At 37.6% G+C, this 13,082-nt stretch overlaps 1 protein-coding gene across 2 annotated transcripts in view; it reads right to left on the bottom strand.

The window, feature by feature from the left end:
- SESN3 (sestrin 3) overlaps positions 1–13,082 on the bottom strand; it is a 71,506-nt gene that overhangs the window by 17,240 nt on the left and 41,184 nt on the right. For both annotated transcript variants that reach the window (XM_025419237.3, XM_049098816.1), the window contains exons 2-6: positions 11,543–11,608; positions 8,748–8,945; positions 6,613–6,795; positions 3,383–3,619; positions 2,507–2,681 (exon numbers count right to left, since the gene is read on the bottom strand). In XM_025419237.3, coding sequence (XP_025275022.1) covers positions 2,507–2,681; positions 3,383–3,619; positions 6,613–6,795; positions 8,748–8,945; positions 11,543–11,608 — 859 coding nt within the window. The remainder of the gene's footprint in view (positions 1–2,506; positions 2,682–3,382; positions 3,620–6,612; positions 6,796–8,747; positions 8,946–11,542; positions 11,609–13,082) is intronic.

The raw sequence follows: 13,082 nt of genomic DNA, 5'->3' as shown, positions 1-13,082 counted from the left end.
GTCAAAATTAGAACATAAATTTTTGGCTAGGACCTAAGACTTGCTAGTCAAAATCCACTACTGTAGAAGGTAGGAGTCCCTGCTTAAGAGCCCAAGAAAGTACAGACTGGGGTCCAACATATATTTTCAAGGGGCACCTGGGTGGTTGAGTCAGTTAAGTGTCTGACTCTTGATCTCAGCTCAGGTCTTGATCTCAAGGTTGTGAGTTCAAGCCCCACATTGGGCTCCATGCTGGGTGTGGAGTCTACTTAATAAAAAAACAAAACAAAAGCAGCTCTCAGAAGAGCTTTATTAAAGGAAAAAAATACACACACACACACGTGTTTTTAAGTATTAAAAAATGACTAAGAGAAATAAAAATATTTATACCCTTCCAGCTCTAGTGATGTTAGAGAAGCTCTTAAAAATTAATGTCTGAAAGCAAATAGATATTACCAACCTTAATAAAAATGTTTACATTTTACAATCTTGGTTTACCTTGAAGGTTCACCCTAGGCTTATGATTTCCCTTTGTCCCATGCGTTCCCTCTGGATGGTTTTTATAAGCGTCTCTTCTGATTTTAACTCCCAATCATATGCCAATCATTTCCAAATTTTCCTCTTGAGTTTAAAAGCCTCTCCTGACCCTTTAGATCATCTGCTGGGCCCTGGCTACTGTGGTTTGTATCCTGGCAGCACTGCCATCACTTGGGGGAATGACAGTAATGTGGTCTCTCAGGTCCTAGACCAGACTGAGTAAATCGGAATCTGCATTTTGATAAGATTCCCCAGTGACTGACATGCAATGAAAGTTTAAGGAGCAGTGTACTAGACATCTCCAGGCTGGAGGTTTTACAGACCTCTTAGCTTGAAATGTCCAAAATATGGCAGGATGCATGCTCCTTAAGCTTAGGAAGGTTATCACAGTAAGGCCTCTCTGTTTACCTAATCAGCTTATGTGGTGGCATTACATGCCTCATGGTTTATGCCTCCTTGTGTCTCTGTCCAGCATCATGTTTCCTTATCATGGTGCCATGGCTCTGTTGGTTGTTTACCATCAACTCTCCTGTCCCGCAGCCACTGACCGACTCCCTTGCACTCCAGTCTCTAAGACATAGAGTCCAATGGCTGGAGGAAGTCTTCCTCTATGGTCCCTCCTCTGCACACTCTTCCTCTACCCAGACTTGATTCAGGGTCCTCTTCTAGGTTCATATACTGCTCACACTCTGCTACGTACAGTGCTGAGACTATAGAAGGTACTCAATAAAATGTTTGTAGGATGGATACTAAGCCAATAAGTAAAACATCAAGTTTCTTTATTTGGGATTTCCTGCTGCTTAGAAGCTCTGAGAAACTAGAACTTAATATAGTCAATGAAGTGGATAAAATCTTTCATAAAAAAGACCACAGGGAAGATGATAAAAGGGGTTTTTGTTCTTCCTGGTGAAACTTCTGAGAACTACTGGTCAATGCTATGTTTAAAATTAACAAACAAGTTATGGCCTAATCAGTTACCCTTGGAATTTATGAGACTGTCTGGTCTTAAGACTAAACATTTTTTAAACCAATGAAACTCTATTTTTAAAATGTTATGTAGATTGATGATTTTGGAGGGTTTCAGCCTTCTATTGAGTCAATGCTATTTTTTTAAAGATTTATCTGAGAGAAAGAAAGACAGAGGAGTGAGGCACACAGGGAGTGGAAGAGAGAATCTCATGCAGACTCCCTGCTAAGTGCAGAGCCCGATGAGGGGCTTGATCTCATGACCCTGAGATCATGACTTGAGCCGAAACCAAGAATTAGCCATTCAACTGACAGTGCCACCCAGGTGCCCCGATGCTATTTTAATAAAATTTACTCTGTGGTGTTCGAGATCTTTTTTTAGTCATAACTGCAAAGTTGCCTAATTCAAAGTCTCTTAGAGTATTACAGGGGGAAAAAGTGCATTTTAAGACAAGAGCAAAGATGTCTAGCTTTTAATACAGAATGAATTCCTCCAAATTCAACAGAAGAAAATGACCTAAATAATGCAGTTTTATAAAATGCTGAAGATGTCTCCAAAGAAATGCAAATGCAAGTACAATGTAATTTTAGAAGTAATCTGGAAAAGTAGCAGTGCGAGAACAATCCTCCCACATCCTCCCCACATGCAAAAAAAGGCAGAGATATGGTTTTTTTTTTAATTTATCTATTGAAACAGGATTTTACTCATCATTTCAAAACATCACAAAAGTAGAACGAACTAGGTATCCCTATCTAACATTGTAGGCAACTGTTCTGGCTTTGAATCACATTTTACCCAGGATGAGGGTGGACTACAAAGCTGGAAGTCCCTCACCAATGGACCTGGAGTGTATTCAAGGATGCATCAATAGCGTTAGGGGGAGCTGTAGGAGGAGTAAATAGGAGGAACATGGTAGTAGACTTGCTTTTATGGATCTGTATGGAAAATATGGATCGTGGTTAATCAGGGATGTAATAACTCAAAGGTAAAGACAGTGGTGGCAGGAGGAGTAGGGGAGCTCACCTGAATGAGGAAATGAATGAAAAGTGTCTCCAGAGACCACAAAAAGACTTTCTTTCTTCTCCTTCTCAAAGCGAGTGGTCATTTCTTCCTGAGATGCCTCTTCATCTTCCCTCTCTCCCTGAAGCCTCTTCATTCTGTCCATTAAGGCCTCTAGCTCACTTAGAGAATCGACAATCTAGGGTCAGGTAAGATAATGTTGGGTGTCAGTTATATTAAGAATTATTCTAGTAAGTGTCCCTACTTTTCCAATGCAACCTTATTATGTACAGTGGTCATAGTTATTTAGTTCCCAGGTGGGTTTTCTGTGAACTCCAAAGAAAATCATATGACATATTCAAATGTTTTCAGAAGTATGAGTTTTTTTGTTGTAGTTATAAATATATTTAACCTAGAATTCTAGCATTTGGTGTATATTAAATTATAGTTTATTTTATTTTAATTTATTTTATTTTTTTAAAGATTTTATTTATTTACTCTTGAGAAAGAGAGAGAGAGAGAGAGGCAGAGACACACAGGCAGAGGGAGAAGCAGGCTCCATGCAGGGGGCCTGACGTGGGACTCGATCCTGGGTCTCCAGGATCACGCCCTGGGCCAAAGGTGTTGCTAAACCGCTGAGGCAGCCGAGCTGCCCCTATAGTTTATTTTAAACAGTGAGGCAGCCTTATAATTTGTAATAATATCAATTTGCTTTAAAAGCCTCTTTAAGATAACTCAGAACTTCATATACAGGTTAAATTTTTATAGTAGTAAAAGTTGTGCAGAAATATTTCAAGTATATGATATCTTGTTTAGTCAGACAAATTCTTTCTAGATATTTTTCATGTTGGGAAGTTTAAAGGCAAAATAGTAAAGAAAAACAAAGTTCAGAAAACTAACCCCAAAGTTGCTGCCTGTAAGGGATGCATTCTCTATATTGTTATCATTAGCGAGATCACAAACACAGAAATTGTTGACTGATATTAGCCTGAATCCATTGGAGATTTCTGGATCCCTCTCTGGATTGATGCCACTACCAAAAACAAAGCTTGCCAAAGCATGATAATGTGCCAGTAGGACCACAGCATGTACCAGTTCGGGCAGAGACCAATTATTTTCTCCAGTTTTGACAAGTTTCTGAAACAAGAAAGCAAATCAGAGTAAGAATGAAAATCACAGAATGCTACACAGCAATTTTAGAAAGCATGGAAAATCCACCAACTTTTTATGTCCATTTATAGCAATTAAACTTAAAACTCCCTTTTAAAAATGCTTTGTATAATAAAGATACGGCTTTGGTCAAACAATAATTACATTCAACTGTCAAACCTCTCAGCATAGTTATGTTGTAGATTCTAAATCTCTTATATGTACAATGAAATTTCTGCTTTCAAAGCACTTTTTACATATGTTATTTTAATAAGATATTTCAGAATATCAAAGAACACAGAAGCTAGAAGAGACTTTAAAGATTACCTAGCAAAGCTGCTCATTTTAAGGTTTTTAGGTAAAGACTACCTTAAAAGTCACATAAAAATCCAATTCAGTAAGTCAACGTTTAGATAGCTTCCTGATGGAGAAAGAGCCTGTAGCAGATGATAGAAACCGTAGAATACTAAGAACTTCAAAAGTTTCAAAGCACTTTTTTATATGCTATTTTACTTGAACCTCCTGCTGAATGATGGAATCACAAGGGAAGCCATTAAAAACAGTGATGTCTGCATCCTCACTTTCTCCAAGAGCCAATTCCATCTGTCGAATCCATCAGAGATTGTTTCCCATCAGAGTCCTCTCTATCTTGCTTGGTGTACATGTGCATGTGTGCACATCCTGCTGCTCCTCACAAATCTACACTTTAATTTGACTCACTTCACAGCCAAACCCCCATGATAAACCTCTTATGCTTTACTCTCCATTAACCACACACACACACACACACACACACACACGCACACGAAATTTAATATATCACCAAAAGCTCAGGAAAAAGAAAAGGAAAAATTAATCATATTCTATCACCTTCATATAACTTATACATATTTTATAAGCATAATTATATCATCAGAGTAACACATCTATTTTTTCTCTGCTTTTCAAACCTGACATTTTGACATGTTCATTTTTCATGAGGCTACACTGTCTTATATTAAGCATGGACTGTATATTCCATAGCAATGGATGTTACTACTTCTGCATGCTTTCCTTTACTGTTAGATATTCAAATTGCCTCTAAAGTTTTTTTTGTTTGCTATTATGAATAGCATCTTCATGCTATAGCTTTGAATAATTCCTAATAGGATTTTTAGGGCAACTACACTTTAAGACTTTTGATAATACTGCCAAAAAGCCTTCCAAAACAACTGGTAGCATTTACAATGCCTCTGTCAGGCTTTTTTTTATTAAACCTGAAAGAATAGACAGTCGATACTCATCTCGAATTTCTCATCTTACCTTCATTTCTGTTTTTTTTTTTTTTAAATTCATTGTAATTTGTTTTCTTTTTTAAAGCAAGCTCCTGAAGCAACTTTCACTAAGGTCACAAAGGACCTCCGAAAAGGCCAAATCGAATTATTTCTGTATGCTCCCACTTCTTCCTATCTCCTACCCCCACCTCATATAACCTTCCCTACATTCTGTAACCTGAAGCTGTTAGCTACTTTTCCAACATATAATGTTTCACACTCTATTATTTGTCTGGGATACCCTCCCTCTACTTGAAAATTCCCACTTACTCTTCAAGACCTATCTCAGATGTTACCTCTTTCATGCAACTTCCTTATCCCATTCTTTTTTACCCATATCTCCATCAACCATTGTGCTGTGCTTATTGTCATTACCTCTCTTTCTTTCTTCCCCTAGAATCCAAGCCTGTTCAAGGGCAGGGTCTATCTTTTTAGACCCACCACAGAAGTAATTAACATACGACATAAAAATAATGATTAATTCTTCCATCTAAGTAACACAGTGTCAAATCAGAATGTAAATCTCAGGGCAGCATTACGTTTCACAGATTCCCAGGTACTCAATCTCTGAGAGTACAAAGACTTAAAAAAGCTCAGTTTGGTTTAATTGAGCAAATAACGAACAAAAATGTAGCCTAAGAAGAGGATCAACAAAACCAATGACATTTCTACTCATCAGAAGCAGGGAATTTAAATACCTCAGGCTTCTCTGATAATAATTTAGATGACAGCTGTTATGTATTGAGTAGTTACCAAGCCCAAGCACCATGCCAAGGATATCCTACAAACGGCCCCACCCTTTCCACCTGCAAGTGCTCTAGTCACCAGCAACTCTGTTTCTCCTGAGTTGGAAGAGTTCATTTTTCTTTCTTTTGGAAAGAATGGAAAGAAGCTCCTTTCCACCTGCAAGTGTTCTAGTCACCAGCAACTCTGTTTCTCATCTAAGCTCCAGCTTCCAGAGGCACCTAAGTGTTCACTCCAGTTGGCAAGTCATTTTTTTTTGCAAAATTGTAATTTCCAAATCTTAAAATTATGAAATGTTAGAACTACAAAAGAGCCTGGAACTCATTTAATCAAGACCCCTCATTTCATAGAGGGTGGATCTCCCGAGGCTGGGAGAAGTTAATTCACTCAAGGTCACAAGTGCAAGAACCCAGGTAGCCTATCGTGCCAGTTTTCCTTTGTTCTACCTCTTGCTTGAAAACAGAAATCAACATTTCTCACGAAAGCAGTTAATTATTGATTACCTGAAGAGGAATATTCTATTTGTACCTAGATTAAACCCCAGACTTTCTTTTTTTTTTTTTCTAAAATTTATTTATGATAGTCACACACAGTGAGAGAGAGAGAGGGGCAGAGACACGGGCAGAGGGAGAAGCAGGCTCCATGCACCGGGAGCCCGATGTGGGATTCGATCCCGGGTCTCCAGGATCGCGCCCTGGGCCAAAGGCAGGCGCCAAACCGCTGCGCCACCCAGGGATCCCCAACCCCAGACTTTCTATATTTCTCTCTTCTACATGTTGATATCTCATTTTTTGTTTCTAACATGCAAATATTTAAAATTAAGTCTTAAGCAAAAAAAAGAAAAAAAGAAAAAAGAAAGAAAAATGAACTCTTAGCTAGAATCAATAGTAAATTTCTTTTTTATTTTAAAACAGCACTCAGTACCTGAATGTGCTCTTTCGTGATCAGCCAGGGTCGGTGTGCTAGCAGCTTGTTTATTTCATTAAGATTTTTCAGTCTTTGCGGTACATATTCCAAACCATTCAACCACTCAGCAATACCTCCTGTCTTCAAAAATTCATCCACGTGCATGTTTATTAGGTAGGAACACTGATGTCTAGCCGCAGCCTAAAACACAAGAAGAGTCAGTTGATACAATAATCATGATTATTAAAATAATAATAATAATAATAATAATCGTGGTTGTTATTCTACTATTTCTAAACAACAGTAATTCATTTGGAGTTTAATAGTTTTAATAACCAATAATTCTTTTCTTACAGATTCCTTCTCCTGCTAAAACTTCTATCACAATATGTCACAGATTCTTTTTTTTTTTTTTAAGACTTTATTTATTCATGAGAGACACAGAGAGAGAGGTGCAGAGACCCAGTCAGAGGGAGAAGCAGGCTCCATGCAGGGAACCCGATGCAGGACTTGATCCCAGATCCCAGGGTTGCACCCTGAGCCGAAGGCAAACACTCAACTGCTGAGCCACCCAGGTGTCCCTATGCCACAGATTCTTGAATCAATACTTGTAGCTGATAGTTGTATTAAGCGAACAGCTGTCACATGTAGATAGTTACGTCCTTAGCCAGAAGAGGGAATGGATTAACCTAGAATCTACTTTCAAGTTGTGTCAAGAACATACATGTCCATTTCATGATGGTAAATGATATAAACTATGTTCTATTTAAAACACAATAAAATCTCACTAATTTATATTCTACTGATTCATAATTCATGCTAATTTGGGTGCTCCTCTTACCCCCTTTAAGATAACAGTGATTTTGGTCTTACTGGAAACATCGCCCTACTAGGACAGGCTCCATGACACCTTTCTTCCTGTGCAGTCAAAACCAGCCTTAACACCGCTGGTTTCGGGAAATCCATTCAAAGCAGGCTTTTCACCGCTCCTTTCCCTAGGACTGCTTCTCAGGAAAATAATACCATCTACTGATTCTGTTTTCTGTATCTTGCTTATCTTCTTAGTTTGCGATCATTGCAAGTCTGCCTTCGGCCTTACTATCGTCAAAATTGTAAGCTGGAATACAGTCTTGGTCATGTTTGTCGGCTGATAGGACATAGGGTGCTGCCCTTTTCTTGTTGTTGTTAAAACTTTGGTTAAGAGTATAAACAAGAGGGGTCCCTGGGTGGCGCAGTGGTTTGGCGCCTGCCTTTGGCCCAGGGCATGATCCTGGAGACCCCAGATCGAATCCCACATGGGGCTCCCGGTGCATGGAGCCTGCTTCTCCCTCTGCCTGTGTCTCTGCCTCTCTCTCTCTCTCTCTCTATCATAAATAATTAAAAATTAAAAAAAAAGAGTATAAACAAGATCATCAAATTAAACCTGGGAAAAACTAATCTGCTAACTGCAGGCTAGCTCTACCAGTCCAGCTTTTCTCCTAAACTTTCCCAACAACAGGGCACTTGGGCCAGATCCTTCTTTTTCTCTGGAAATGATCCACCCCTGAAACTGCTCCTTTCTAACCTTCTCATCCCAATTTATTTTATTTTATTTTTTTCATCCCAATTTATAATTCTCTCCCCACCCCCACCAAGACATTAACTAGTTAACTAGTTTGCACCAAGTACTATATACTTTGGAGGGTTAGAACTCATTGGAGAAATTTTCTCCATTGGTGCTGATGGATACTTTCCTCTTATCTGGCCAGATTAGTGATATTCTTCATGTGTAAAATGAGTAAATCAGATGTCACTGCCAAACCATTTTATGTTAACTATACAAAACAAAGTATCAAGAGCAAAAATAAAACTTGTGGGATGCTAGGGATATTCCTTAGGACATTACAAACATCATTAATTGTAAGAGAGTAAATTGAAAATTCAAGGGGAAACATTCGGTGCATTGAGATGCCTAGAACATTCGACCAATGTTCTTGGATACATTGGACCATGTATCCAAGACCCATGATATCCAAAAGGTTACAGGCTTCATCAGTTCTTACTTCTAGAAAATTCTACCTCGTTCTACACACACCAACACACACAGACTGGTAGGAGAAAGGAGGAGTAAGGGCGACGTCAAGCGAAGTGGGGCAAGCGGGAAGCAGGCGCACCATTATTGCAATGTAGTGCCTGTGTGGTAGAGGAAGGGGGCCGTCCATGCGCAGCATGTAGAACTGGCTCCGCAGGAACGACTCCAGGTACTGAGTGTGGAGACTCATGACCTGGGTGATGTTGTCCAGACGACCGGATGTAGAGTATTCTTCCACAAGAAAGTTAGTACGTTCATCCACTGTGTTTGCTTGGACAACCTTACAAGCGAAGACACACAAAATGATCATTGAGAAATCATGGCTTTTTTGTTTACATACATTATGCCACTCTTGAGGCAAATGAATGTTCTTTTGATACGAACAGACACTGAGATTAGGCAGTTGCTCATACCAGAAATAAAAAAGAAAGCACCACTCATTTTTGGCTCTGGGACCACAATTTATTAAACAACAAATGTCAAATCATCAAACATGCAACTATGAAATTGGAGAAAAGCAGCTTCCATCTGCTGCGCCAGGCACATAAGGCAAAATTTTCAGGGCCCACTTGCCTGGCCTATTATTATACCAATTTGTGCAGCGGCGAAAGCAGTGGCATTTGATTCCTATAGTTAGGATTGTATCTCAACTGCCTGTGAAGATACTTAATCACCTTCTTTTAAGACAGATATTTTCAGCCTGATCTTTTGCTTATTTTATTTCAACATAAAATGAAAAGCTCCCTGAAGTCTTTTGAGGGACAAAAAAAAAGAAAATATGATAATATGTAGGAAAATGTTAATTGAAAAATTAATAAGGGCACTAGAATATTGTCATTCCTATTTTTAGTCTATTGTATTAATTACTAAAAACAAGTTTAGTGATTAAAATGGACATCCTCCATCTTAGGGAATCAAAAGTGCTTCCTCAAAAATAGATTCTTATATATAGCCTTATACACAATGACAGCTTGGGCATCACACCAAGAATTGGCTCTGAAGGTGTTAAGAGCTTATTAGCACCTTGTAAAAGGACCCGGCTCTGTGGGAATTAATGGACATGAGATGAATATTTCTAGGATTGGTTCATTATTTATTGATAGTTTAGAATTAGAATTCTGGACTTAAGAATACATTCCTTATTTCAGATTCAAAATTAAATTCGAGCTCATGCTCCGAGTTGATGGCAGAGCCTGGTCCAGAATCCAGATTTTCTAAAGTCCAGACTAATGGTCTTTCCAAAGATCCATACTGCTATTAGAAACTCTGTTTACTCTTTAAGGCTGGCTTCACAGTCTCTTCTGAAAAATAAGTACAAATTACACAAAGGCACTATTGACTGAGGAAAATCTAATCCCAAAGGAAATAGAATGTTTGGAAAGTGTGAACTGTGAGGAAATGTTAATTACAATGGCGTCAAAAAGCAATTTCAGTTCAGCTGGTTATAAAGCCAAGTACACTTTCACTTGCCCATTTCCCCCCATTTTGTCAACTACAGGGACCAAGTGATGGTAAAAACAATAAGATACAGATCAACCACATGTAATTAAATGTAGAATATTTGTTGGTTTTGTTTTGTTTTCCCCAGCAGAGTTTCTTTTGTTTAACTGATGCCAGAGATTGTTAACGGATGCAAGAGGTCCTGAAAACAGTGGTGGCTCCTGCAAACCAGCTTACCTTCAAATATATACTGTGAAAATGACTGTGTTTTAGGAAGTCTTTATGTATCTGAGGTAATCTCTCGGCCAACAGTGGCCCCAATGCTGTAGGGAGAAATGGGCACAAATGCAACCATGTCTCTAATGACTGGTGGCCACCTAGATCAGCTAGAGATACTGAGTTCCCAAAACATTACTGTTACTTTTCCTTCCACCTTTCCATCCAGATGGTAAGGTCACTCATAAAGTGAAATAAAGATGAACTACTGACTCTGCCCATAACCTGGCATGTATTCTTTGAATTCTCTTCATCCCTTCTTTTAAGACAATGCCTGGCAGGTGCTCTGTACATTTATTGACTACTTTCAGAACAATACAGGAATAATGCTGGTGCTTTAAGATAAATGTCTTCACAGTAAATAGTGAAATCAGTATATACCATTGTATTCAGTAAGTTAATAACTCCTTCTAGCAGAGAAAAACTCAATTTAGTGGTTCTTAAGCTTCTCTTAACCAAAGCATATACCTGAAAGGCATCGAGGAATCAAGGAAATCCCGCACATTGCTGTCACCTTTCATAAAGATGTACACCCACAAAATGGGCACAACTCTTCTACTGATTAGAATTTCTTTTGCATTGTATTTTATGACCTCTCTTTCTTGCAGTTACTGTTTTGACATCCCACTCTCACCAAAGGTACAGATTATACAGATTGCATTGACATTCTGCCCAAGAGACTAAGAACCAATCAACCAAACAAACAACTACTAACGATGTCATGGCATGTTTTGCTTAATAGGTTTAGTTGGGAAACTCCCTTTTTCATTTCAAAATATAGTTTCTTAATATATTAAATCACCATGAAACAGTGGCCATTTAAAAACCTAAAACCTTCAAGTTGATATTAAACTTTATTTAAAAGAACTTTATTACTATTAGCAGCTTTGTTCAGAAAAGTTGTGTTTGAAATCAAAAATGGTAAAATTTACATTTTTCTAGCCTTATAATACAACTAACTCTAAAATAAGAAGGCAGATTATTAAACACACAAACTTTTAAGTGAAGTTCAAAAGAAAATATCTCTATGTTCTGACATATAAATAAGGAACAAGAGCAAAACATAGGTTTACTTCCATATTAAAAATGGAGATATTCTTTGATACAATTAAGTCACTTTTTTGTGTAACACGTAATATATTTTAACACAGATAAACTTACTTCCTTCTCTGGAATAAAGGCACTTGGTCCTCTTGTCAAAGGTTGAGATACTCGGATTCTTTTATCCTATTTTTAAAAGAAAGGTTTTGTGTTAATGGTGACTTTCTAAGAAAAGTTAAATTGGTACAAATTTATTGCTGAGGTACTAAGACAAACTAAATAAACAGAATTATGTAAAATCAAAATAAGGGACAGGTCTCAGATAACAAAAATCCATAGGGCTAATGAGGTAATGGGGCAAGTTCCTCAAAAAGTTAAAAACAGAACTATCTTATGATCCAGCAATTGCACTAGTGGGTATTTACCCAAAGAATACAAGAACACTAATCCAAAGGGGTACATGCACCCCTATTTTTATAGCAGCATTATTCACAATAGCCAAGATACAGAAGCAGCCCAAGTGTCCATCAATTGATAAGTGGATCAAGATAATGTGGTATGTACATACAATGGAATATTAGCCACAAAAAATAATGAAAATCTTGCCATTTGCCATAACATGGATGGAGCTAGATAGTAAAATGCTAAGCAAATTAGGTCACTCAGAGAAGACAGATACCCTACGATTTTACTTCTACGTCGAATTTAAGAAACAAAGCAAACATGCAAAGGAAAAAAAATGGGAGAGACAGAAAGAGAAATAAAGAAACAGACTCTTAACTAGAGAGAACAAACTGATGACTACCAGTGGGGAGGTGGGCAGAGGGATGGGTGACATAGGTGATGGATAAGGAGTGCACTTGTGATGAACATCATGTGATGTACGAAGTTCTGAATCACTATATTGTATGCTTGAAACTAATATAACACTTGTGTGTGTGTGTGTGTACACACTATATAACCAGTTAGCACATTAACTGAAATTAAAATAAAAACTTAAAAAAAAAAAGATAATGGGGTAATAACCTCCTCCTCCAGTGCTGGATACACAATGCACTTCCAAATTTCATTTCCCTCAGTCATATTCTACAGCACCAGAGATTTTTAGCTCATATTTGACAAGACTAAAAACTTTCGATCTCCATAATAAAATCATATCTAATAGTACACTAGTGCACTAACAGTGCTCAATCTGAAAGCTCCAGGAAAGGTTGAATTCAGAGGATTACACACAACTCCCTAAAATGATGACCTGACCTGTGGGGTTTTTTCCTGAACAAAATAGGAATAAACATATCTAATATAAAGTTTTGAAGCTTTAAGTAAGAAAACTGTACAAGCTGGAGAAATAGAGGTTAACTTAATGTAAGAAATGGAGAATATAGCAATGTTTATTGTTCTACTTGCTACTCTATTTAAGTGGTAGATCACTAATGGCATGTTTGAGTGTTAGATTTTTTTTTTTGAAGTTTTTAATTTTTTTGTTAAATTTTTTTAATTAAAAAATATTTTGGTTATCCCCATTTAAGTGTAATATCTATAATGTCGCATCAGTAGAGAAGATATTTGCAAATCAGATACCTGATAAGGGGTTAATATCCAAAATATATAAAGAACTCATATAACTCAAAAGAAAAAAAAACTCAATTAAAAAAAATGG

Source organism: Canis lupus, chromosome 21, assembly GCF_003254725.2.
Source record: "Canis lupus dingo isolate Sandy chromosome 21, ASM325472v2, whole genome shotgun sequence".
NCBI lineage: Eukaryota > Metazoa > Chordata > Mammalia > Carnivora > Canidae > Canis > Canis lupus.
The sequence above is the reverse complement of the archived record's forward strand: the minus strand, read 5'-3'. Positions and strand labels throughout refer to the sequence as shown.